The sequence below is a fragment of the Hibiscus syriacus genome, unplaced genomic scaffold, assembly GCF_006381635.1.
Source record: "Hibiscus syriacus cultivar Baekdansim isolate YM2019G1 unplaced genomic scaffold, ASM638163v2 tig00008289_pilon, whole genome shotgun sequence".
NCBI lineage: Eukaryota > Viridiplantae > Streptophyta > Magnoliopsida > Malvales > Malvaceae > Hibiscus > Hibiscus syriacus.
The window spans coordinates 627797-654718 of NW_024062162.1; the positions used below are offsets into that span (position 1 = coordinate 627797).

At 33.9% G+C, this 26922-nt stretch overlaps 1 protein-coding gene across 1 annotated transcript; it reads right to left on the reverse strand.

Moving 5' to 3' along the window:
* Positions 1 to 12527: 12527 nt before the first annotated feature.
* Positions 12528 to 24937, reverse strand: LOC120202196. The gene is made up of 2 exons (XM_039202664.1): positions 24580 to 24937; positions 12528 to 12537 (listed from the first exon to the last, which is right to left on the reverse strand). The coding sequence occupies exon 1, from the start codon at positions 24933 to 24935 to the stop codon at positions 24585 to 24587; it is 351 nt and encodes a 116-aa protein (XP_039058595.1). The 5' UTR covers positions 24936 to 24937; the 3' UTR covers positions 12528 to 12537; positions 24580 to 24584.
* Between the last annotated feature and the right edge of the window lie 1985 nt (positions 24938 to 26922).

Consider the following 26922-nt stretch of genomic DNA (forward strand, 5'->3'; position numbering starts at 1 on the left):
AGGGTTCATAATTTAGGATTTAAGGTTTAGGGTTTTATAAACTATATACTTTATTACTTTATATAGTTTATGCATAGTATTTCTATAATATATATATATAATCTATAGATTAGTTATATTAGTTATACATACATATATATACTATATTAATATAAATTATAATTTATAAACTATATAGTTTATATACATGCATACATGCATATATGCATACATGCATACATGTATACATAGATACATACATACGAACATACATACATACATACGTACATACATATATATAGAAAATTAAAAGTAATTAGAATGTATACATGATTAAATTGTATCGAATTGAGAATTCAAGAAGATATTTACAATTAAACAATGACTAAAATGAAAGAAATCAAAAATCACATACAAGTGGAAAAATGATGATTGTTGGAGGAGCATGAGCCTAATTAACCCAAAATATCTTTCCAAATAAAATCTCAATTCTCAATTTCCCTCCAAAATTTTCTATTCCCTCTAAATTTCTCATTTTCCCTCTAAATTCTCAATTTCCCTATATTATCAAAACTTCTCAATTTCCCTCTAAATTCCTAAATAAAATAAAAAAAATTCACACAAAAAAATCTTTATTTTAAAAAATTTTCTCCCACCACTCACTTTGAATAATATATATATATATATATATATATATAAATTATAGTTTATACATATATAGTTTAGATATATAGTTCATATAAACATAATTTATATATATAACTTATAATAATTATATAGTTTATAATATAAATATAGTTTATATATATATTTTATATATAAACTTATATTATATATATATATATATATATATATATATATATATATTTCAATTTTTTAAATGAATGCAATTTACTATATTTTTCATTATTTCTTCACATTTTGTATTTATTTCGATTTAATCCTTTTTTATTTTTTTAATTTATTTCAATTTTAAGTCTTTCACTTTTATACGTATTCAATTTAGTCCTTAAATTTATATTTGCATCTTCATTTAGCCCATAACTTTTTAAATGTGTTTAATTTAGTCCTTTTTTATATTAATTTAAACCTCACATTTTAAATTTATTTCGATTTAGTCCCTTACCTATGTGTGTTGTTTAATTTATATTTTAAAATTTTATTTGTAATTTTACATTTCTTCAATTTTGTCCTTAAATTTATATTTTCACAAAATTGATCTATGGATATTTATTTTTCTCTTAATTTACTCAAAATCATATACAATTACAACTTGCAATTCAACAATCATGAAAGATGACAAAATAATTAATTCAAAAATAAAAACAATCCGACCTGAACTCAATCCGTATCTGGTAAACATCCGACCAGAATTTTATCTGTCAATGATGTGACCCGATCTGAACGAGATCCGACTGAAGTCCACCCGAACCTGAATTAACCTGGTCTTTATCTGCTTCGGACCTGAACTATTTTGACCTGAACTGACATCGATCCGAACTAAAAATGAACTGACCTGAACCCGATCTGGATCTGGTGTCAAATCAACCCGAAAATAACCCGAACTGATTTGACCTGACCTGAACCCGATCTGGATCTGGTGTCAAATCAACCTGAGTTGACATGTATCCAATTTTACCCGACCTATAAATATCCGACTGAAATCTATCCGATTACCTGATTTTACAGCCTTAAATGGACGCTAGTAGAAGAATAATCCATCAAACTACCTCAGCATTTGCGGCAGAGGCTAAGGCAGCTATCCACGCTATCGAGCTGGTTGTCGACTTGGGATTCGAGAAGTGATTGTTGAAGGGGATTATAGATCGGTTATCACTAAGCTCTACACTGACGACATAGGCCTTTCAGAAACTAGTGCTCTTGTTTGGAAAGCAAAGAATCAAACAAGAAGCCTCCATGCATGTTCATTCCGTTTCTCCCTTAAGTCAAGCAATCAAGCGTCGCACCTTTTAGCATCATCAACTGATCAGTCTAGCGAAGACTGCTATTGAATCGAAGACGCCCCTTTGGTAGTGGAAGTGCGGGTCGATGAAGACTCTCGATGCTTACACCCTCCTTAGCTTCTCTCCTTTTCTTTCGGCTTCATGGTGTTTTGGAAACCCTTGCTCCAATTTACGTCCGACATGGTACTAGTCTCACTATCTTACATGAATAAACACCCAAAGTACTAATTGCCAAAACTAGTGTCGTAACCGGTTTTCGTCCGGGCACGAAATATTTATTTTGGCGGGGAAATTGATGTGAATAAATAATTTTAAAAATAATTTGAGAGTCGCCATCGGCCTTTTGGGTCAGGTAGGTCGAATACCTAAAAAAAAAAATATTTTTTAAAAGAGTTTTAAAAAAACATCAATTAAAAAATTAAACTGATCTGCGTTTATAACAAAAAATTCGTTCTTTTTAATAATAACAAGGGATTCGTGGTCGGTTACGTTTAGGGAAGGATTAGCACCCCTACAACGCCCAAAATTGGTACTTTTTAATTATAAATTGTCTCTATCATTAAAATTTTAAAAATTCAAAAATATATTTAATTTATAATTCTATTATTTTCAAAATTATATTTATTTAAAATATCCGAAAAGAACTTCTAGGTGCCTTAAGACAGCTCTTTTCTTTGATATTGATAAATATTAATTTAAATAATATTGTTTATTTTTAATTTTTAAAATATCAGAATAGGACATCCAGTTGTATTAAGACTGTCCTTTTCTTGATAAAAAATAAATATTTAAAAATTATTATTTATTATATTTATGATATATAAAAATATTTAACCATATAAATAAAAAATATTACTAAAACAATGTATTTTAAGCAGTAAAATTAAAACATATAAAATAATAACTAATTATAATAAAAATAAAATTAAATCTAATTCCTAATTAATTAAATATTTTATTTTTTAATTTAATAATTTAGTGACCAAAACAAATTATCTAAAATTCAAATTTTATAATAAAATTAATTAAAATATGAACTAGGGATAAAAATTTTATTTATTAAAATTAAGGGATTAAATCTGTCATTTATCCTAAATATTATTTTAATAAAAGGGACTAAAATGAATAAAATTAAAATTCGAAGACTAAATTAAAATTATTACAAATTCAGTTTAGTGACCAAATGTAAAATTTACAAATACGAAGGACTGCGGACGGGGTTTAACTATTTCGTAATTACGCGAATAGCCCTTCCCAAAACGGCGTCGTTCGGAAGGGCTATTTAAGCCTAAATCAGCTGGCCCGAAGGGCCAGCTTCATTCTCCTCTCTTCTCTCTCTCTCTCTTTTCTGAGAGAAAAAAATTCTCTCGCTTCTCTCTAGAAAAGAGAGAAGCTCTCCGGCCGGCCGCCATTAGCCACCGTCAAAACCACCGCCGGCCGCCATATCCGGTGGCCGGAAATTACAAATCCCACCCCAAATTAAAGCCTGGTTTTCCCTAAAGCTAGATCTGTAGGTTTTTTAGCCTAAAATACTACTGAAATGCGTAGATCTAAAGTTTATACCTTCGACCTTTGACTTTCCGGTGGCTCCAAAAAGGCTCTGATGACCAACGGTTCCCTCGGTAAGTTTTTTTCTTCCTTTTTCCTTTTGTTTTTGCTCTGTTGTTGTAGACTGGGATCGTTGGTAGTTGTTATTTTCTCTGTTTTTTTTTCTTCTCTGTTTCTGTCCCCTTTTTTTTTCTTGCAGATGGGGTGGTGGCTTTTATAGCCACCACCGTTGTAGCCGTCGGACCGGTCCGAAGAAGGGCTCTCGGTGAGTCACCGGACTACCAGTGGTGACTCACCGAGTAGCCATGGCGTGGACGGCTGCCATTTTATCTTCTGGAGTCTTCGGTTGGGACGTGGCAGCGGCGTGGCGGCGAGAAGACTGTCGGCAGCCGCGTGGAAGCTGGGGCGGCGCCGCGTGGCCCTAGGGTATCAAACCCTAGGGTTTCTTTCTGGAACCATGTGGACCGTTGGATCGTGCCAGATCCAACGGTTGTGATGAGGCGGCTGAGGATGATTAGGGTTAGGAAACCCTAACTGGAAACCCAATATTTAGGTTTCTGGTTGGATTTGGACCGGCTCTGGTTGGTTTGTAACTGGGCCGGTCCAGTTGTAATTGGGCATGTAATTATTATTATGTATTTAATATATATTAAATTAATAATAATAATAATAATAATAATAATAATAATAATAATGATATAATATTAATAATAATAAGGATAATAATAATTAATAATAATAATATGGATAAAAAAAAAATTTTAGTATCTTCAGCTGCCCCTCTTTGCTCATTCTTGTGTTAACAAGAATAGGGCAAAGATGAAAAGATAATAAAATTTTTTTTATCCATTTGACTTTACTTTGATCATTATGGAGATATTGAATAAATTCTTCTTTTTCTCCAAATAAGTTCTTCTTATTATGAACTTTCTGCTGGGGATGATGATGACCTCCTTTTGTGATAGAGTCATTCAAAAGGTTGAATAAGCTCTTGATGAGTTCTTCTCATTATGAACTTCTCTTCCTTCTTCAGATGAGTTCTTCTCATTATGAACTTTACCTGGCAATGTTGATCCATCAAATGATGAATTCAAGCAAAAGGTTGAACAAATTCTTCTCATTATGAACTTCTTCTTCCTTCTTCAGATGAGTTCTTCTCATTATGAACTTTACCTGGCAATGTTGATCCATCAAATGATGAATTCAAGCAAAAGGTTGAACAAATTCTTCTTATTATGAACTTCTTCTTCCTTCTTCAGATGAGTTCTTCTCATTATGAACTTTCTCTGGAAAAGATGATTCACCAAATGATGGATTCAGGTAAAAGGTTGAACAAATTCTTCTCATTATGAATTTCTTCTTCCTTCTTCAGATGAATTCTTCTCATTATGAACCTTCTCTGGAAATGTTGATCCATCAAATGATGAATTTAGGTAAAAGGTTGAACAAATTCTTCTCATTATGAATTTCTTCTTCCTTCTTCAGATGAATTCTTCTCATTATGAACCTTCTCTGGAAATGTTGATCCATCAAATGATGAATTTAAACAAAAAGTTGAACAAGTTCTTCTCATTATGAACTTCTTCTTCTTTCTTCAGATGAGTTCTTCTCATTATGAACTTTCTCTGGAAAAGCTGATCCATCAAATGACGGATTCAAGTAAAAGGTTGAACAAATTCTTCTCATTATGAACTTCTTCTTCCTTCTTCAAATGAATTCTTCTCATTATGAACCTTCTCTGGAACTGTTGATCCATCAAATGATGAATTTAAACAAAAAGTTGAACAAGTTCTTCTCATTATGAACTTCTTCTTCCTTCTTCAGATGAGTTCTTCTCATTATGAACTTATCTGGTAATGAATGATCCATCAAGTGGATTTGAAATCTTTGCTAAAATCTTTGAAATTCCTGTTAAAAATTCAACATAGATGAAAATGAATGAAAATGCATCTATTTTTGCAAATGCCTAAATATGATGCATGAATGTTGAGTTATTTGATTTCAGATTGGTGAATTGAGTATTTCTTCAATTATAAAAACCCAATATATCTGTCTTCTTCGAATCAAAGAATCTATCATCTTTGACAAATGTAGATGTAGATATAATGTCACAGAACCTCTTGAGAATAAAACTCAATAGTATATGCTCTTGAAAAGCTTGCATTCAGGCAACATGTTGATTCTGATAGCAACTCATCTGATTATGAAGTAACCTTTCAGGATGATTTCACAGATATCGATAGTTCTTCTAATACTGAGAAATCTTGAGTTCTGATTCTGATGAGGAGAATAAACTGTTATACTTGACAAAAATGGGATTCTCAAAGGCTGAATCTTCAATAGTCATGTAGAGATGTGTGGTCCAAATTCATTAATTGCAGAATTGGCAAATTTTATATGCTGCTCAAATGACTAAGGCTGCTGATACACTTCTTCAGATCAAATAACTCAAAGAACACTTCCAGAAGATGCTATTCTGTCTAATCAGATCAGATAACTTAAAGAACACTTCCAGAAGATGCTATTGATAAATTCATCTTTCAAATTCAATGCTTGTTCTGCTACACCAGATCAGATAACTCAAAGAACATTTCCAGAAGATGCTATTCTGTCTAATCAGATCAGATAACTCAAAGAACACTTCCAGAAGATGCTATTGATAAATTCATCTTTCAAATTCAATGCTTGTTCTGCTACACCAGATCAGATAACTCAAAGAACACTTCCAGAAGATGCTATTCTGTCTAATCAGATCAGATAACTCAAAGAACACTTCCAGAAGATGCTATTGGCAAATTCATCTTCTAAATTCACTGATTGGTTCTGTTAAACCAGATCAGATAACTCAAAGAACACTTCCAGAAGATGCTATTCTGTCTAATCAGATCAGATAACTCAAAGAACACTTCCAGAAGATGCTATTGGCAAATTCATCTTCTAAATTCACTGATTGGTTCTGTTCAACCAGATCAGATAACTCAAAGAACACTTCCAGAAAATGCTATTCTGTCTAATCAGATCAGATAACTCAAAGAACACTTCCAGAAGATGCTATTGGCAAATTCATCTTCTAAATTCACTGATTGGTTCTGTTCAACCAGATCAGATAACTCAAAGAACACTTCCAGAAGATGCTATTCTGTCTAATCAGATCAGATAACTCAAAGAACACTTCCAGAAGATGCTATTGGCAAATTCATCTTCTAATTTCACTGATTGGTTCTGTTCAACCAGATCAGATAACTCAAAGAACACTTCCAGAAGATGCTATTCTGTCTAATCAGATCAGATAACTCAAAGAACACTTCCAGAAGATGCTATTGGTAAATTCATCTTTTAAATTCACTGATTGGTTCTGTTCAACCAGATCAGATAACTCAAAGAACACTTCCAGAAGATGCTATTCTATCTAATCAGATCAGATAACTCAAAGAACACTTCCAGAAGATGCTATTGGTAAATTCATCTTTCATTTACTGATTGGTTCTGTTCAACCAGATCAGATAACTCAAAGAACACTTCCAGAAGATGCTATTCTGTCTAATCAGATCAGATAACTCAAAGAACACTTCCAGAAGATGCTATTGGTAAATTCATCTTCATTTAATGTTGGACTGGGATATCACAGTACTTATTCGATATAAAGCCAGAATTTGTAGATTCGAAGCATTTCCATGCTGCTACACTAAAAAAGGTTATCATAATCTGCCAACAGAGTTTCTCTTATCATGCTTCATTCATGTGCTGATGCTTTTTCATTGACAAAGAATGATGGCTTTCATGGGATCCAAGAACAAAGTTGAACTGTTTATAAACATGTACAGGAAGTGCCAAATTGACAGAAAGGATCTGTAAGGCTTTTGAAGCTTATGACAATGAGCCACCTTCGAGTGTCCAGAAGTATGTTCTGATGAGTGCTGAAAATGGAATCTAGTATGGGTTGGAAAGAATAAAGTTACTCCCTTGAACCTGATGAGGTGGAAATGCTTCTAGGTTTCCTTAAAAATCATATACAAGGATCTGTATAGAAACATGTTTCCTAGTGATATCAATGTCTTGTTTCTTTTTGCTGGAATCAGTAATGCAAAGATCATCTTCTACTGTTTTGAAAACAGATGTGCAAGAACTGAATGGTGATTGGTTGGAGCAATTGATGAGTAGATTTGGCGGATTCGACCTTGTTGTCGGTAGCACCACTTGTAACAATCTTGATGTTCATGGCTTTAAGCTAGTGATGATTTGCCTACTTTGTATTCCATGTATTTAAAAGTATTAACATAAAGTGATATTCAGAAATCTTTAAATTATTTCAAAATTATGTTAATTCAATAGAAAAGAATAAATTGAATTTCCAAAAATAAATTGAATCTCAAATAAATTGAACTTGAAATAGATAGAATTGTATTCAAAGTTATGGCAAACATAAGAATGATAAAAATTCAAATGTCTCAACAAATTATAAGCATAAGTATTTCTAAATTAATCATGTTGACACAATTTAGAGTAATGATGTAAGCTTTTGTCTGGAAGATCTCAAACGTTGTCAAAATGCTTGTAGATGTGAAGTTTCTCCCAAACTATCAAAATCTTAAGAGGGTTCAATTGCCAGATGCCTAATATTAACCTGCATTTGAGCCGCCTTTTCAGGTTTTCAACTCAAATCCTTCATTTGGTTACAAGATGCCCTTTGTGGGTTTTCACCTTGACCCCCTTTTTTCTTTTTTTTTTTTCTTTTTTTCTTTTTTTTTTCAAGCATAATATTTCTTGACAGAATCCGAGTTTATTGGATTTTTCAGAATTTTTCCATCCATTTCTGCCAAGATCAACGCTCCTCCGGAAAAGGCCTTTTTCACAACGTATGGCCCTTCCCAATTAGGCATCCATTTCCCACGGAAATCCTTATGTATAGGCAAGATCTTTTTTAATACTAGATCACCCTCTTGGAATTCTCTTGGATGTACTTTCTTATCATGAGACTTCATCATCCGTTTTTGATACATCTGTCCATGGCAAATAGCTTTCAATCTTTTCTCTTCAATAAGGTTCAATTGATCAAATCTAGCTTGGATCCATTCAGATTCATCCAATTTTATTTCTCTCAATATTCGGAGTGATGGAATTTCAACTTCAATTGGTAAGACTGCTTCCATCCCATAGACTAAAGAAAACGGTGTTGCCCCAGTAGATGTTCGAACAGTAGTTCGGTATGCATATAGAGCAAAAGGTAACTTCTCGTGCCAATCTTTGTAAGTTTCAGTAGTCTTTGTAATGATTCTCTTGATGTTCTTATTTGCTGCTTCAACTGCCCCATTCATCTTTGGACGATATGCCACTGAGTTTGCATGTTTGATCTTGAACTGTGCACAAAGTTCGGTCATCATTTTGTTGTTCAGGTTCAGAGCATTATCTGTAATGATCCTTTCTGGTAGGCCATAACGGCAAACTATCTCTTTCTTTATGAATTTGCAGACTGTGGACCTCTTAATATTGATGTATGAAGCAGCTTCAACCCATTTGGTAAAATAATCAATTGCCACAAGGATGAAGCAATGTCCATTCGATGCTTTTGGTGTGATTGCCCCAATGACATCTATTCCCCACATAGAAAATGACCAGGGTGCTGTCATTACATGTAGAGGAGATGGGGGTACATGAATCTTGTCTGCATATATCTGGCATTTATGACATTTCCTTGCGTAATCAATGCAATCTGTGTACATGGTAGCCCAATAGTATCCATATCTCATTATTTTTCTGGCCATGGAAAGACCATTTGCATGTGTTCCACATATTCCACTGTGTACTTCTTCAATGACGTTTCGAGCTTCGCTGGTATTTAAACATCTCAATAGCATTTGATCATTGCTTCTTCTATACATAATCTCTCCATCAAGAAAATATGCAGCAGCCATTCTTCTCAAGGTTCTTTTATCAATTTCTGATGCATTTGGTGGATAACTTTGATTTTTGATATATTGCAGGATATCATGATACCATGGTTTACCATCTACCTCTTCTTCCACACTATAACAATGTGCAGGAATTTCATACACTTGCATTTTGATTGGCATCATATCAACCTTCTTAGTTGCCTGAAACATTGCAGCTAATGTAGCCAAAGCATCTGCCATTTGATTTTCTTCTCGAGGGAGATAATTGAATGTAACTTTCTCAAATTCTTTCACTAATTCGAGGGTAAAATTTCGGTATTCCAACAATTTAGGATCTTTTGTTTCCCATTCTCCTCGCAATTGATACACCACTAACGATGAATCTCCATATATCTTGAGAAATTTGATTTTTCTTTCTATAGCTGCTTTCAATCCCATGACACAAGCTTCATATTCTGCCATGTTATTGGTGCAAAAGAACTCCAGTCTACTTGTAAAGGGATAATAAATATTTTCTGGAGAAATTAACACTGCCCCAATTCCTCGTCCCAAAGCATTAGATGCTCCGTCAAAATAAAGCTTCCAAGTTGCAAATTCATCATTTGTTCTGACTTCTTCATTCATGGATATGCACACAGATCTTCATCGGGAAAATTGAAGTTCAAAGGCTGATAATCATTTGATACACGACTGGCCAAAAAATCAGCTATGACACTTCCTTTTATTGCTTTTTGGTTGACATATACAATATCAAACTCAGATAATAACATCTGCCATCTAGCCATTCTGCCTGTCAAAGCCGGTGATTCCATTAAGAATTTCAAAGGATCAAGTTTGGATATCAACCAAGTAGTATGGTATAGCATATATTGTCTGAGTCTTCGAGTAGTCCACACCAAGGCACAACATAATTTTTGTATTGGTGGGTATCGAATTTCACAATCAGTAAATTTCTTGCTCAGATAATAAATAGCTTTTTCTTTCCTTCTTGATTCATCATGCTGTCCTAATACACATCCCATCGAATTTTCGAAGACCGTCAAATAGAGAATTAATGGTCTATCAGGCATTGGTGATACTAAAATTGGGGCATTGGATAAATATTTCTTAATAATATCCAAAGTTTCTTGACATTCTTCATTCCAGACTTCAGGGTTGTTCTTTCGAAGTAATTTGAACACTGGATCACATTTGTCAGTTAATTGAGAAATGAACCGAGATATATAATTTAATCTTCCCAAAAATCCTCGAATTTCTTTTTTTGTATTGGGTGATGGAAGATCTTGAATTGCTTTAACTTTATCTGGATCAATCTCGATTCCTTTTTTGCTGACCACAAATCCCAAAAGTTTCCCAGAAGTTACCCCAAAAGTGCATTTGCGGGGTTAAGCTTTAATTGATATTTCCTCAATCTCTGGAAAAGCTTTCTCAGATTTTGAATATGTTCTTCTTCCGTTCTGGATTTGGCAATCATGTCATCTACATATACTTCAATCTCTTTGTGCATCATGTCATGAAATAAAGTTACCATGGCTCTTTGATATGTTGCCCCTGCATTCTTCAATCCAAATGGCATCACTTTATAACAGAATGTGCCCCACATGGTTATAAATGTTGTTTTCTCCATGTCTTCAGGATTCATTTTTATCTGATTATATCCTGAAAAGCCATCCATAAATGAAAACCATGCGTGCCCTGCAGTATTGTCCACCAATGTGTCTATGTGGGGTAATGGAAAGCTATCTTTCGGACTAGCTTTGTTGAGATCTCTGTAATCCACACACATTCGAACTTTCCCATTCTTCTTTAGTACGGGAACAATGTTGGCTACCCATTCTGGGTATTTAGATGCCTGTAGGAAACCTGCATTGATTTGTTTCATCACTTCTTCTTTAATTTGCAACAACATTTCTGGCCTCATTCTTCTGAGCTTTTGTTGGACTGGTTTATATTCTGGATTGATTGGAAGCTTATGTATCACTATATCTGTGCTCAAACCAGGCATATCTTGATAAGACCAGGCAAATATATCTTTGAACTCTTGAAGGAGATTTATCAATTCTTGTTTTATATGGACTGTCAGAGTAGTGCCAATTTTCTTTTTTGTCTTCATCTGTTCCCAAATTCACAGTCTCAACCTCTTCTTTGTGGGTAGAATTTGTTTGTCCTCTTTTTCTACCAATCTTAATAATTCAGTAGGAACATCACATTCCAGTTCATCTTCACAACCATTGATTTCTTCCAAACATATAGGCTGCTCTAAATTTATCACTGGATTAAATTTAGGAATACACATGCTATTAACACGGTGACACCTGCAAATTTAAGTCGGAACATTTCCGAAAGAATATAGTAAATTTATGAAATGTAAAAATGTAAGAAAATGTAAAGAATGATTGCCATCTGAAATTTTAAAGAAAATTTCTTATATTTAACATAATTTATTTTACAAGATAACAAAAAGTTTTCATATTTTTGAGCTAAACATAAAGATTAGTTCTGAATATTACTCTGCATTAATATTAAAAACTAAAGGAAGATCTTCAGTGGTCCAATTGGTGAGTGTTTCTCCAGGAAGACATGGTCGAATCCTATCCAAGTACTTGCCAGTCTTGTTGTCATTCATGATCATGTTGATGAATAATCCATTCATAGCTTCTTCAACTATGTCTTGATCTTTCGTCAACTTTTCTTCTTTAAAGGCTTCAACAAGCTGCTGTTCCACATTAATTGTTCCCCCTGATCTGAATATGGTCTTCAACTGTGGGAAAGACATGTGTTTCCAAAGGATTTCTCCTCCTTTTAATTTTGCCTTTTTGTCTTCACATCTTCTTTTAATCTCTTTGTTCTTTTGCTGAAGATTGGGCTTAAACCCTAGCCCAAAACGGTCTTTTTTCATCTTTATACTGATAGGAACTGAAATCCCTTGAAGATTCTTTCCTAGACCTCTCCCAGCTTTAGCTCCGATGCCTAAAGTTTGTTGTACCGTCATCTTGGTGCAATCAGACAGTCTGGGATATGGAATTTTGCTTCCTTCTGCAATAAAGGTTGCATTTACAAATTCAAGAGCTCGGAAAGAGCATTCAAGAGCCTCATCATTGGTGTCGATATATGGAACATCGCTTGTTACAGACGCAATGATTTCTTCTTCAGCACTGACGCATATTAGTTGTCCATCAACAACAAATTTCAATTTCTGATGTAATGAAAAAGGAACGGCTCCTGCTGAATGAATCCATGGTCTCCCTAATAGACAATTATATGTGGGGTGGATGTCCATCACCACAAAGTCAATATTGTACACGACTGGGCCGATTAACAACGGTATTTCCATTTTCCCAAGCACTTCTTTTTGAGTACCATCAAATGCTCGTACTACATTCTGATAACTCTTCATGTGTGATTGATCCAGAGGCATTCTTTGAAGTGTGACTAAAGGCATCAAATTGAGAGCAGACCCATTGTCAATCAATACTCCTGGCAACACATGACCATGACAATGTGTCGTGATGTTCAAAGCTTTTACTGACCCCATTCCGCCTTCTGGTATTTCATCGTCTGTGAATGTTATGTAATTGTCAGCGGCTATATGTCCCACAATTCTGTCAAGTTTATTGAGGGATATATCTTCGGGGATAAATGTCTGATTGAGGATTTTCATCAAAGCATTCCTATGCGCTTCTGAATTCATCAAAAGATCAAGAATAGAAATTCTCGCCTGTTGTTTGTGTAGTTGTTCAACCACACTATACTCACTATGTTTCAAGAATTTCAAAAATTCTTGAGCTTGCTTTTCTGTCACAGGTTCATTGAATGCTGGAAGGGATTCATCTTCAAATACCTTATGAGGTATTGCCACAGCTTTTCCTTTTGCTTTCACTTGTTCTGAAGCATTGGATGTTTCGGGAGAGTAACATCTCCCACTTCTTGTAAAGAAACCGACCTCGCTCACTGCTTCAGACGTCAATGTAGTACTCAAACTCTGTATTTTTTTCTTCTGTTTTTTCTAAAGAAACAGGTCCTCCTACCATTGAAACATTGGTAGTATAATTCCAAGGTACCCTACGGGTATCTTTATATGGAAATGGTAGAGGAGTGGTAATAACAACTTTTGGCTTTATTGGTGCAGGAATCATCGTGGATGATTTCACATTAATGATCACAGGATCATTTATTCTTTGATTTGATTTAGAATCCTCTGATGAGCAAACATCATCTTCTTTTTTCCCGGGTTCTTCTTCAAAGAATTCTATTTCTCTGTTGTTCATCAATTTTTGCACCAAGTTTCTAAACTCAGGACATAGTTGAATTTTATGCCCTTTCTCCTGATGATATTCACAATAATTCTTGCCTTCATTCTGCTTTGGCCTGAATTGTTGTGGAATTATACCGGCTAAAGAAAGCTGTTGGAATATCCAAACAAACGGAGATTTAATTTCAGAAATGTCAGTCTTTGCTTTCTTTCTGTTCTCTTCCTGAATTGCATTCACGTTTTTATCTCCATGATTTGGCAATGGATGACTTGATGCGGATGGTGTATTGAATTCCAACTTCCCAGTGTTGATCAAATTTTGAACCACCCTTTTGAATGCTAGACAGTTTTCAATAGAATGTCCTGTAATTCCTTCATGGTAAACACAGTGTGCCTTTGTATCATACCAAGGAGGGAATGGTGGTTGCATGGGAACCAAAGGATAGGGCCTTATAACATCTGCTTTTAACAGCGAATCATAGATCTCTGCATATGGTACTGGTAAAGGTGTAAAAGACAACCTTTCATTTTCCTTTCGAGATCCTCTGGACTCTGCTCGATTAGTGTTTGTTTCCTCTTTCTTAACCCTTGGTTGGGTTATTGTAACACTTTTCGATGAATCCTTGCTGTAAGAATTTGCATTGTTGACTTCATTCTCCTTTTTCCGGTACGTAGGTCTTTTGGAACTAGACCCATCATTTGATTCAATCTTGCCACTTTTCAAGACATTTTCAATTAATTCTCCAGAAATGACCAAATCTGCAAAATTTCTGGTTGCATTCCCCATTAGATGGTTTAAATAAGGAGCCTTCAATGTATGGACAAACATCACTGTGGCCTCTTTTTCTGACAAAGGTGGTTGAACTTGGGCCGCAGTGTCACGCCATCTCTGGGCATACTGTCTGAATGTTTCATTATTCTTTTTCTCCAAGTTTTGGAGAGTCCATCTATCAGGGACCATGTCTGTCACATGGCGGTACTGCTCTAAAAATGCTTTAGCCAAATCTTTCCAGGATCTAATGTTGGCTTTGGTCAATTGAGTATACCATTTTAAAGTCGGTCCTGTCAAACTATCCTGGAAGCAGTGAATTAACAATTTTTCGTCCTTCACATATCCTGCCATTCTTCGACAAAACATAGTAATGTGGGATGAAGGGCATGTAGTACCGTTATATTTATCAAATTCGGGAGCTTTGAACTTGATAGGGAGGATTAGGTCTGGAACCAAACTCAGCTCACTAGCATCAAATCCATAGAATGATTCAGTTATTTCCACGGATTTCATTCGCTCTTCTAAGCTCTTGATCTGTCTGGTTAGTTCTTCATTTACTTTTTGTTTCTCATTCAGCTCATTTAAATCTGGGATCAAATGCTCAGTATTAAGGTCCCCTATTTTCACATCGGATATAAGCGGATTTTTGCTTGAAGATGCAGGATCCACTTGTTGTTCCTCATGTGGTTTGATTTCTTGTAACGCAGATGTACGAGCATTGATTTGTATAGGGGTAGTACCAGAGTGATAAATTGGTTCTGGTGGAAAACCTAGAGGGTATATGGGTTCTTGGTCAAAAGATACAGGATTTTCATGTATTTTTCCACTGATAGCCTGCCTTTTAAACATGTCCTCTATCTTCTTCATCATACTGTCTTGTGAATTTGTAATACTGGCTTCAATTTTTTCCAACTTCATTCTCATTTCTTCTTGTTCTTTATGATGCTGTTCCTCAATACGCTGTATTTTATCCTCCATAATTCTCTTAGTAGCTTGTCTAGTACTGTAGTGATGTAGTATTTCTCTTTTGGCCAGAGTAACTGCGATTGAAAAATCTTTTAATATTATTTTTTCAAATTTTAATTGATGAATTTTAACTTAATAAAATAATTCATAGTGAAAATTATGAAATGACTGATGAATGTATGCAAAATGCATGTATGTAAAAACATTGATCCCAAAAGGTTAACTGTCATAGAACAACTTTCATCGGCATACAAAAGTTTCTTTATAATAGTTCATAACTACAGATAAGGCGTAGCTTTCCTATTAAGCTCTATAATTTCTTTCATTAACCATGACACCTTCTTTCCATACTTAGAAACTGGATCAACTTGATGCTCAATTATTTCGGCTTCAACAGCTAGTTCCCCAACATATCTGGCAACCTCACTCATTTGTACCATGGCCTCGAACACCATATTGCTTCTTTCTTCACTTCTTTCGACATAGAACTCAGTTGACTTTTGCCATCGTTCAGTTGTTCCTTCAAGAGTTTGCTCTAACTCAGTGACTCTGACTTGACAATTGTGCAGAATTTTTTCAAGATCTCTAATGCGTCTTCGCAATGAAGCATTTTCCTCATTACTTTCTTTGAGGTCATTAGGCCCTAGACGAACCTTTTCTTGAAACAATGATTCTTCAAGTTGCAAAATGTAAGCATTAAACTCTGAGTTTTTATTTCTAGACTGATCCAGATCTTCTTCCAGTTTTGTTCGTGCTTCTTGCGTTCTTTGATTAAGCTTCTGGATTTGAACATCTTTGTTTCTGCATCTTTGCATCCAGTTGCTAGCCACTTCCTGCTCTACCTCAAGTCTGGTGTTGAAATTTTTTCTTTCTAGCTCCCATTTTTCTTTTTCAACATTGGATTCTTCCATCTTTTGGCCTCTGACTTCAAGCTCAGCAATCAACTGGTTCATTTCAGATTCAAATTCCTTGAACATGATACTTTTCTCGCTTTCAAATTTAACAAAGATGTCATTCTTCATCTCTTCTAAATCTTTGGCTCGATCTCTTTCTCTTTGCATTTGATTCATGATCTCACGGTGTTCAGCCTTGTGTTTTATAATTCGCTCTCTTCTGTTGACCTCGAAATCTTCCATTTTTTGCTTTCCTTTTTCCAGGCTTTTGAGTAGACGACTATTCTTTCCTTTTAGATCTTCAACTCGTCTTTTCTCAATGTTCAATTCTCTGGTCATCTGTATTGTTGCTTGGCTTGATCCTGATGCTTTCCGGGATTTATATAACTCCTGATAATCTTTCTGTAAGGCTCTGTACTCATCCTCACCTTTTTCTTTATCTTTTCTCAACATTGCACATTGTGATGAATGAAAGTCAATGTCAACCCCCAACATAACTTTATCTTGTCTCATTTGCTCTAACTCTTTCGACCAGCCATCTCTTTCTGCTTTAAACTCATCTCTCAAGATTTCAATCTCTGATGGAACCACCTTAATGCGATCTTCCATAGAAATATCCTCATTTTGATCTGGTAGAGGAATATTTTCGTTTTTTCTGACAGATCTCCAATTTTCATAATCAGGAGTTAGCATTTCTTTTGCTGCTTTAGCTCGAATACAAAAAGTTGTTTTCCAAGCTGTAACGGCTTCCATGATATTTCTTTTATAATTTTTGCTGTGGAATGCGAACTCAGATGACTGTAGTCCAGCAGTGACAGGTACAAATTGACGACCTTCATACTGTCTTATAACCAGAAGTGGTGCATATCCAATTCCTCCCCATAATCCGAGCAGCATTATCCAGTTGTAATCACCACACCTATAAAAGAATTCCCTTTGTATTTGCCACGGGGCTCGCCAAACAACGTCATTGCTTTGCAGATTTCGAAAGGCATTAATCCACATATCTTTCTTAATTTCTTTTGGCCATTCCTGCTCCAGAAATTCCTTTAATGGTGAATAATCCGTATTAAAGCGTCGATATGAAACCTTTTCTGTTCTCCAGAAATGACTACGGATCCACACATATAACAACTGAGTACACCCTGAGAATCGTCCACCTCCTAGTCTTCTACAAGAATTTAACGATCTGAAGGTCTCTGCTAGGATTGCAGAAACAGGATTAATCTTCTTCGGTAGCTGTTCAAACAAGTCTACCACTGCAGCTTCAATATATCCCAATACTCTTGGGAAGATGACTATACCATATATACCCAGAGCAAATAGATCAAATCGTACTTTAGCGTCTGGATGACTCTGAATAAGCTCTCTGATGTTGGTCCAAGCAATGCCTTCACTTTCGCCTTTTTGTTTTGTACGGGCTGCTACCCATTCTTCTCGTACCCCGGCAATCTTTGCTAATTTAACTCGAAAGGGTTGAGTTTTAATTGACTTTGAATATATTCGATTCTCCAAAGCACCTTCAAGATGTAACAAAGTTGTATATTCTTCAATAGTAGGGACCAAGTCCTCCTTATTGAAAGTGAAGCAATTGTACCCTGGATTCCAGAATTGAACTAGGGCTCTGAGTAATTCATCATCAACTTCAACATAGAGCAAATATGGGATGTCTCCGTAAGTCTGATAAAACTGCAATTTTTTGTTTGAATCCCAACTTTCCCAAATGTTTCGCAAATCTTGCATATCGTTTCTTTTTAGTGAAACTGAAGCATAACTGGCCAAGTCAGATACATAATCATCCTGCAAACTGTCTCCTTCTTGTCTTTGTAAATCCTCAGCCCACTGTCTTACTTCTGAGTTTAGAATTACTTGACTTGAACACTTTTTATCCATAGATGAAGGCTTTCCAATGAGACAATTAACACAAGGATCAATATCTTTTATCCTGTATGATGCAATGTAAACAGAAAAATAAAGAAAACACAAAAAGAAAATAAATTAATTTACATAATAAAGAAATTTAATAATAACATTTACATAAAATATTCTTTATTTAAACATGCTTTTCTAAATTTAAATAATTTAAATAAGCATGTAATTTAAACAATAAATAAATTAACAGAAAAGACAGAATTATTTCTCCTGTGTGTACACCTATTTTGGAAAAAATTTCGGCATGACTTCGGATTGGAAGAGTTTCTAAGGTTTTTTATATGCAGGGTTTCAGATCTAGGAGTAAAGGTACCCAAATTGTCCTTGTTAGTGCCCCCTTGGGTTGCTAACCCTCAATCCTAGTCCATTACAGGCTAAAGTGGATCGAGTTCAATTCGAGGGGATACATTTCTCTATGTCTGACACGGAGAATAAATTCTCACGAAGACATAGAGCATATGAACCCCGAAAGTTACTTGCTAGGTCTGACACGGAGAATAAATTCTCACGAAGACGTCGCTTTCACTCCCACTTAAAAGGGACAACTCAATTATAGAGCTTTATGTAATGCAATGCAAGTGTTGTGTGTGAGGAGAAATGTTCATACCTCTGACAAAATAACTAATAAAATAAAATACTTGCAAATAACACATATAAATATTATAAAAATAATAAATACATAAAAAATTTGAAAAGAAAGAATTAAAAATTAAATATATATGAATTTTTAATTTTTAGTTAATAGAGACAATTTATAATTAATTTTTAAAAGTTTGACCGGTCCCCAGCGGAGTCGCCAAGCTGTCGTAACCGGTTTTCGTCCGGGCACGAAATATTTATTTTGGCGGGGAAATTGATGTGAATAAATAATTTTAAAAATAATTTGAGAGTCGCCATCGGCCTTTTGGGTCAGGTAGGTCGAATACCTAAAAAAAAATATTTTTTAAAAGAGTTTTAAAAAACATCAATTAAAAAATTAAACTGATCTGCGTTTATAACCAAAATTCGTTCTTTTTAATAATAACAAGGGATTCGTGGTCGGTTATGTTTAGGGAAGGATTAGCACCCCTACAACGCCCAAAATTGGTACTTTTTAATTATAAATTGTCTCTATCATTAAAATTTTAAAAATTCAAAAATATATTTAATTTATAATTCTATTATTTTCAAAATTATATTTATTTAAAATATCCGAAAAGAACTTCTAGGTGCCTTAAGACAGCTCTTTTCTTTGATATTGATAAATATTAATTTAAATAATATTGTTTATTTTTTAATTTTTAAAATATCAGAATAGGACATCCAGTTGTATTAAGACTGTCCTTTTCTTTGATAAAAATAAATATTTAAAAATTATTATTTATTATATATTTATGATATATAAAAATATTTAACCATATAAAATAAAAAATATTACTAAAACAATGTATTTTAAGCAGTAAAATTAAAACATATAAAATAAATAACTAAATTATAATAAAAATAAAATTAAATCTAATTCCTAATTAATTAAATATTTATTTTTTAATTTAATAATTTAGTGACCAAAACAAAATTATCTAAAATTCAAATTTTATAATAAAATTAATTAAAATATGAACTAGGGATAAAAATTTTATTTATTAAAATTAAGGGATTAAATCTGTCATTTATCCTAATATATTATTTTAATAAAAGGGACTAAAATGAATAAAATTAAAATTCGAAGACTAAATTAAAATTATTACAAATTCAGTTTAGTGACCAAAATGTAAAATTTACAAATACGAAGGACTGCGGACGGGGTTTAACTATTTCGTAATTACGCGAATAGCCCTTCCCAAAACGGCGTCGTTCGGGAAGGGCTATTTAAGCCTAAAATCAGCTGGCCCGAAGGGCCAGCTTCATTTCTCCTCTCTTCTCTCTCTCTCTCTTTTCTGAGAGAAAAAAATTCTCTCGCTTCTCTCTAGAAAAGAGAGAAGCTCTCCGGCCGGCCGCCGTTAGCCACCGTCAAAACCACCGCCGGCCGCCATATCCGGTGGCCGGAAATTACAAATCCCACCCCAAATTAAAGCCTGGTTTTCCCTAAAGCTAGATCTGTAGGTTTTTTAGCCTAAAATACTACTGAAATGCGTAGATCTAAAGTTTATACCTTCGACCTTTGACTTTCCGGTGGCTCCAAAAAGGCTCTGATGACCAACGGTTCCCTCGGTAAGTTTTTTTCTTCCTTTTTCCTTTTGTTTTTGCTCTGTTGTTGTAGACTGGGATCGTTGGTAGTTGTTATTTTCTCTGTTTTTTTTTTCTTCTCTGTTTCTGTCCCCCTTTTTTTTCTTGCAGATGGGGTGGTGGCTTTTATAGCCACCACCGTTGTAGCCGTCGGACCGGTCCGAAGAAGGGCTCTCGGTGAGTCACCGGACTACCAGTGGTGACTCACCGAGTAGCCATGGCGTGGACGGCTGCCATTTTATCTTCTGGAGTCTTCGGTTGGGACGTGGCAGCGGCGTGGCGGCGAGAAGACTGTCGGCAGCCGCGTGGAAGCTGGGGCGGCGCCGCGTGGCCCTAGGGTATCAAACCCTAGGGTTTCTTTCTGGAACCATGTGGACCGTTGGATCGTGCCAGATCCAACGGTTGTGATGAGGCGGCTGAGGATGATTAGGGTTAGGAAACCCTAACTGGAAACCCAAATATTTAGGGTTTCTGGTTGGATTTGGACCGGCTCTGGTTGGTTTGTAACTGGGACGGTCCAGTTGTAATTGGGCCTGTAATTATTATTATGTATTTAATATATTTAATATAATTAATAATAATAATAATAATAATAATAATAATAATAATAATGATAATAATATTAATAATAATAAGGATAATAATAATATTAATAATAATAATGATAATAATATTAATAATAATAAGGATAATAATAATATTAATAATAATAATATGGATAAAAAAAAATTTTAGTATCTTCAACTAGTATTCAAATCATGTGGGGTATTTGTCATTGTCCTTCTCTTTAATTTAATTAATTTAAAAATCTTTTTGTAACCTATCTTATTCCTCATTGTTCATCTTATCTATTTGTATTTTACATTAAGCTATTCTTTATTTATTTCCACTCTCTTAGTTGACGTACCTCAGTGGTTTTTGTTTTTCTTTTTTTTTCTTCACATATTTAGTTTCCAGCTATATTATTTTGAGTTAATTGCATCAATGCCCTCAAATTATGATCCTTATTTTAAATTAGTCTAAATTTTTAAACTTCCCAATTTCTTCCTTAAACTATGATTTTCATTATAAATTAATCCTCAAACTTTTAAGCATTTTAATTCTATCCCCAAACTATGACCTTCATTCTAAATTAGTCCCCAAACTTTTTGAACATCTCAATTTCATCCCAAACTATATGTATGTACTAATCACATCCCTTGTTAATAAAATCATTAGACCAAACTATATTATTATATGTTTTAAAAACAAAAATTAGGTTAAACTATGGTTGAAACTAATTACATATTTGGTGATGAAATTGGAAGATTAAAAAGTTTGAGGATCAATTAAAATGAGGGTCATAGTTTGGGGATGAAATAGTAATGCTCAAAATTTTAATGACTAATATAGAGTGAGACATTTTTTGGAGATAAAATTAGAATATTCAAAATTTTAAGGACCAATTTAAAATAAGGATGATAGTTTGAGGATATATGATACAATTAACTCTTTCTTTTTTATTTACATGTTTCGTTATATATTTTGTATCGAGGAAAATTATCTGTAATTAGTGTTTTCTTTTCAAAAGAATAAATATAGAAACATCAAGTTCAATTGATTAATTATGTGTAGGAATCTCAGTCAGAATTGTATTATAATATTAAACTAAAAAATATTATATTATAAAATTTATTAATAAATATATTATAAATATTTAATGATTTAATAACTTTACTAAAACAAAAATATAATATCATATATAATTATAATATAATTAAATATATTATTATAATACTAAAAAATATAATGATATGCTATTAAAATTATTAATAAATATATTTTAATAATTGATATTTTATTAAAATAATATATTAATACAAAATTTATTATTTTTTGTATTTATTATTTGAAGTGAAAAATTCAAAAAATAACTTACAAAAAATAAATTCGTAAGTCATTTTTTAAAACTTACAAAAAATATTATTAACCATGAAAATAAATTACATTGACTATGCCTTTTTTACTAACAAAATATCGTACAATGGAAAAAATATATTTCAAAATATTAATTATAGTAAAACAAAAAACCTTAAGTTTTCTTTCAAATAACATACACAAAAATATAGCTGTATCTCTTTTTAATGACAAATTTTTTTGGAAAATGTGTTGGCAAAAACATATTGATTTATTTGAGGTTTCAGAGAATTTTCACATCTTTCAATCAATACTATAACGAACCTATTTCAGCAAATAAATTCTCAAACATCCTAAATAAACTATTTTTATCACATTATTTAAAGAATTTTGCCCTCCTACTCAAAGATGAATTATAATTATAATGTTGGGTAAATTATATCAATAATAATGTTTAAATATATACTAAAATTTTAAAATTAATAAATTAATCAATAATATTATTGATTTATAATAAAATAATCATTCCACCATTATCACAATTAAATTGATGACTAGTTAACATTAACAAAAAATATATATATAAAATTTATCTCTAAATTATTAGTAAAACATTAAATGAATCATTTAACGATGATTTTATATTTAGTTTACCTCTAAAGCATTTTTTTCCACACACCCGTCACCTCCGCTATATCAAACAACCTTCCTCAGTAACTTTTTGCAGGTTTCTTTTCATCAGTAATCTCTTACACCATGTTTTTGAATCCCAATAAGGCAATAATGGGTGTTGGCTTCTTCATGACCGAACGTCCCTGAGAATATAGATTTTTCTGGGATCTAGATTCCATGGGTATCTTTTTCTTCATGTCAAAAGGTTTTAGTTTGCCGCCTTGTTCACTTCTTCTTGGGCTAAGCTTGTTGTACTATTATTGTGCTTCGTCCACCGTTGGTTTTATGGAGTCTCGCGTTTTCTAACTCAATGTTCTGTACACTTGTTGATTGAGTTTTTTTTTTACTTCAATGGCGGATAGAAAATCTCGAATCGTCATAGTGGTGGTTTGCTTTTGGCAGTTGTAAGTAGTTTGTTGTCTAGCTTTCATGGGCTTTGGCCATGGCAGCCGGTTTATATAGTCTGCCATGACAACTCTTGTAGTTGTTTTATTTTTTCCTTTTATACCAACCACTAGTTTTGTTGGTTCCATCTGCTCTGAATTGTAGTTTGTAACCTCTCTCAACAATGTAACGAGTATCAAATCCGCCATTGGAGGTCTTGTATGTTTGTGTTGCCATAATCAGTAAACATGATCGAACTTTATGTATGTAAAAAAAGATGATAGCTATTTTTATCTCAACTTCCTGAGAATTCTGTTGATTGTAACTTCATGCTCCAAGCATTTTAAACGAAAAAATAAATTTATTTAGACAAGGCTTGTAGCCCACAATTCGCAACAGAAGGGAAAAAATTAAATTCTACAGAGATTCCAATAACGTGGAAACATAATCCTTTTTGATTAACCATGTGTCATCATCTTAATTATATAAAGCTAGACTTTTTGGATTCCAATTTATTTTAAGTGTGAGTTTAGGGTTTGATACCAATTATGTAGATTTGTTTAAGGAAGTGGTTCAAATATAGGAGAGGTGGTGGGATGTTGATAAAAATAAAAATTAGAAAGCTTTTGGGATAAATCAGATATAAGACAATTATTTAAGAATTCATTTGATATTTTAACAATAGTTTAAGAGTAAAACTAAATATTATCCTTTTTTTTAAGGTTGTCACTTGCCACAACATCAATTTAGTGGGGACAATGGTGGGATGGTCATTTTATTACAAATCAATAATATTAGTGAGTAATTTGTTACAAATTGATAGTTTTAGTAACCAATTTATAACTTTAAAAACTTTAATGAGGAAAACAAAAATTTACTTAAAATTAGTGACCATTGGTGTAGTTTAGCCTATAATGCTCTAATCGTACTACATGTCACTGTCAAAACAGTCTAATTCTCCTCCTTTACTTTGTCGTTTCAAATTTTTGGTTGAATTTGCAATTGCGTTTATGCCAAAGCCAGTTGTAGTTTCACACTAACGTTTGCGGTTTCGGTTTCAGATAAGAAATGAAAAAAATTCAAAAGCAGACATTAATCACTAATCATTATAATGTAAATACTGTTTGAATGTACAATTAAATTACAAAAACAATCATTTGCGTTGATAATCAGAACATAACAAACAAACAAATCTTTGAAAACAAGTACTTCTATTTTCCTTTACAAAGTTCATCGTCGTCGCCGAGCATCAGAAACATGAACGTTATTCGCCTTTGAGTTCTGCTGATACGAACCAACTTTGGAGCCGCCAGCCGGTGAAGTGTAGTTTAAAGAAGAACCGTAGTTGTTGCCCCTTGGGCTAACCATACCAAGACCCGACCTTTGCTCGAAATACTCCGCCGTCGGAGGCTGAAACTCCGACCTCGTCCGCCTATGCGACGACCCCTCGACGGAGTCCGCCGGTGACTGTCCCAATAACAAATGGTAGCCGCGGCTAGACCCAACGGACATTGACCGGTAACGGTGAGTAGGCTTTTCTTTCTTCATGGCATGGATCAGATAAGGAATTAAACCTTCCATGGCTACTACTAAACTCTTTTTTTTTTCCTTCTCAAGTTTTGTTGTGAAAATGAAGTAGGAAAATAACAGAATATGGGTTTGTAAAGATGTATGGAACGCAATAAGGAAAGGTTGGAGAAAGATGTATTTATAGCAGAGATTGAATGCAGAAATGTAAAACTGTGGGTTAAAATGTCGTGGACAGAATTTTTGAGCCAATGGATAAGGTAATTAGACAAGTATAAATGCTGGAAATAATAAGACAAAATATACAACTCCATATGGTTAAATAAAAGTCCTCTTTGCCATATGCCTCTGACTTTGATTTCCATAATGTTGAAATGGTTGGTATTTAACATAGAATTTTAGTACTTTAAACAACGTGATATAGTTTTCGACTTGCATAAAACTAAAAAATTCTGGGATTTGGATAAGCATCAGCAAATTCAAATCAATCTCCTTTGAAATTGAATTTGTCAAACTCTGGGAGATGGGATACAGCTGAGCATATTTTTCTTAGGATTGAGTTGACTGATTCACCGGCGAATGGGGCGGCTCTACGCGACAACTATTATCATTACAATACAATGACCTCGGGCAGCTCATTTTATTTGGTCAAGCCGTGGAGATTGAAGAGATAATTACAACTTATTTTATCCATTGAGAAAGGGCGTTTTTCTTGAAATATCATTTATACCCTATATTATTTCCTATCATTATTTTTTTTTTGATCTAATACTTTTTACAGTAAAACGTACCCCTACAACACGTTTTACGTTGATATGACGTCATGTGGGGTAAGGTGCGTCCCCTACAGCGCGTTTTACGTTGATCTGGCGTCACATGGGTATAGCGCGGGGCAGGGACCGCGCTTTACCTTTAATGCTGACACGTGTTAGAAAGGTGCGCCCTCTGCGGTGCGCCTTAGGTTTAATTACTCACCTACCCCGACCGTTCACACCCTACCCCCTCCCTATAAATACCCTCATTCTCAATCACTTTAATCACACCAAATCATCTCAACTTCTCTTATATTTTATTTTAACTGTTTAAGGTATATTTTATTATATTTAATATTTTTTTTTAATTTATTTAAGTATTTAAATTTTTTAATATTTTATTTAATTAATTTTTTTGCATATATAAAATAGAAGGAGGTTTACTCCGCTTAGATGAAAATCATATATCGCGACATTTTACTGATACAATAACATTTTAATATTTTAATATAATTTAAATTATTAGTAATAATTTATTTATTTATTTAATGTATGATTATTAGTTTAAAAAATAATTTTTGTAATTATTTAATTTTAGGAGAGGGACCGTGTATTAGATCCTTTTATTAGGAACCTTAAGTTAGTGATACCTAGCCGTGTCTTGTCGTATTTAGTAGAGGCTGGATTCGATCACATAGGTAGATATGAGGGTTATTGTAAGATAGAACCAGACCTTATTTCTGCCTTAGTAGAGCGGTAGAGGCCAGAGACCCACACATTCCATCTTCCGTGCGGAGAGTGCATGATTACACTTGAGGATGTTTCTATGCACCTGGGGCTTTTGGTGGATGGAGATGTGATATCAGGGATGGCGCACGATTCATGGACTGCTTTGTGCCGGGACTATCTAGGACGTGTCCCAGAAAGTTTTAACGATGGTCGGATACCATTAAATTGGTTATATGCCAATTTTTGGGAGTTGAGCGAGGACGCCTCTGATGATGAAGTTAAAATGTATGCACGGGCATGCATACTGCAACTGATAGGAGGGTTGTTGATGCCGGACAAATCGCGCAATCAAGTTCATTGTATGTGGTTGCGACATCTTGGCGACTTTCATCTGGCCGGATCACTCAGTTGGGGCTCGGCAGTTTTGGCTTTCCTGTACAAGGAGATGTGTCAAGCCACTGACTACAAGAAAAATGCTATCGGCGGATGTCTCCTGCTGCTGCAGTCTTGGGTATGGTATCGATTGCCCTTTTTATTTCCCGTTGTCAAGAACCCATTCG

Coding starts and splice junctions, on each gene's coding strand:
- LOC120202196 (XM_039202664.1), bottom strand. CDS start 24,935: ATGGAAGGTTTAATTCCTTATCTGATCCATGCCATGAAGAAAGAAAAG.